The following is a 757-nucleotide window of genomic DNA, read 5'->3' as shown; positions in this document are numbered from 1 at the left end:
GTAGTGTAAATTGTACCGGTGACAAAGAAATCTGGACATGTGCATACGATATCAGAGAATTAAAATGCTTCTGCATTCATGGGTCAGTTATAAAATCAATCAAAACTAAATTTGTGCCATACGATATAGCGTTTAGTAGAAATGGAGACCTCCTGTATTCGGGCGGGAAATAAAAAACCATAAATAAACTAAAGAATGGAGAAATAGAAGAAATTATCCAATTTCAGGGATGGAAACCTTTTAGTCTGTGTGTGTCACCTCCTCTGGTGATCTCCTGGTTACCATGTCTAGTAATGACGAAACACAATCCAAAGTTGTCCGATATTCAGGATCCACAGAAAAACAGACGATCCAGTTCGATGACGAGGGTAAACCTTTATATTCAGGAAGGTACAAAGTTAAGTACATCACTGAGAACAGAAACCTAGATATCTGTGTGGCTGACTGGGAAGCTCAGGCCGTAGTAGTGGTCAACCAAACTGGACAACTCCGATTTAGGTACACTGGAAATCCCTCTACTTCTAAGGATAAACCGTTCCAACCTCAAGGAATAGCAACAGACAGTCAGAGTCAAATCTTAACAGCAGATCTCTCAAACCATTGCATCCATATCCTTGACCGGGATGGACAGTTCCTTCGTTTCATAGACAACTGTGATCTGAAGACTCCATGTGGAATATTTGTGGACAAACATGACATGTTATTTGTTAGTGAGTATGATAGTGGGTGCATTAAGAAAATTCAATATCTAAAGTAA

General features: G+C 39.4%; 1 protein-coding gene across 1 annotated transcript; it reads left to right on the top strand.

The window, feature by feature from the left end:
- The first annotated feature begins 283 nt into the window (after positions 1-283).
- On the top strand, positions 284-757 carry LOC134280542 (E3 ubiquitin-protein ligase TRIM71-like). The gene has a single exon (XM_062762954.1). It carries the CDS (start codon positions 284-286, stop codon positions 755-757), a length of 474 nt encoding a protein of 157 aa, XP_062618938.1.

Source organism: Saccostrea cucullata, unplaced genomic scaffold (genome assembly GCF_032062105.1).
Source record: "Saccostrea cucullata isolate Sc308-1 unplaced genomic scaffold, CSIRO_AGI_Scuc_v1 ctg1530, whole genome shotgun sequence".
In the NCBI taxonomy this organism is placed as follows: Eukaryota; Metazoa; Mollusca; class Bivalvia; order Ostreida; family Ostreidae; genus Saccostrea; species Saccostrea cuccullata.
The sequence above is the reverse complement of the archived record's forward strand: the minus strand, read 5'-3'. Positions and strand labels throughout refer to the sequence as shown.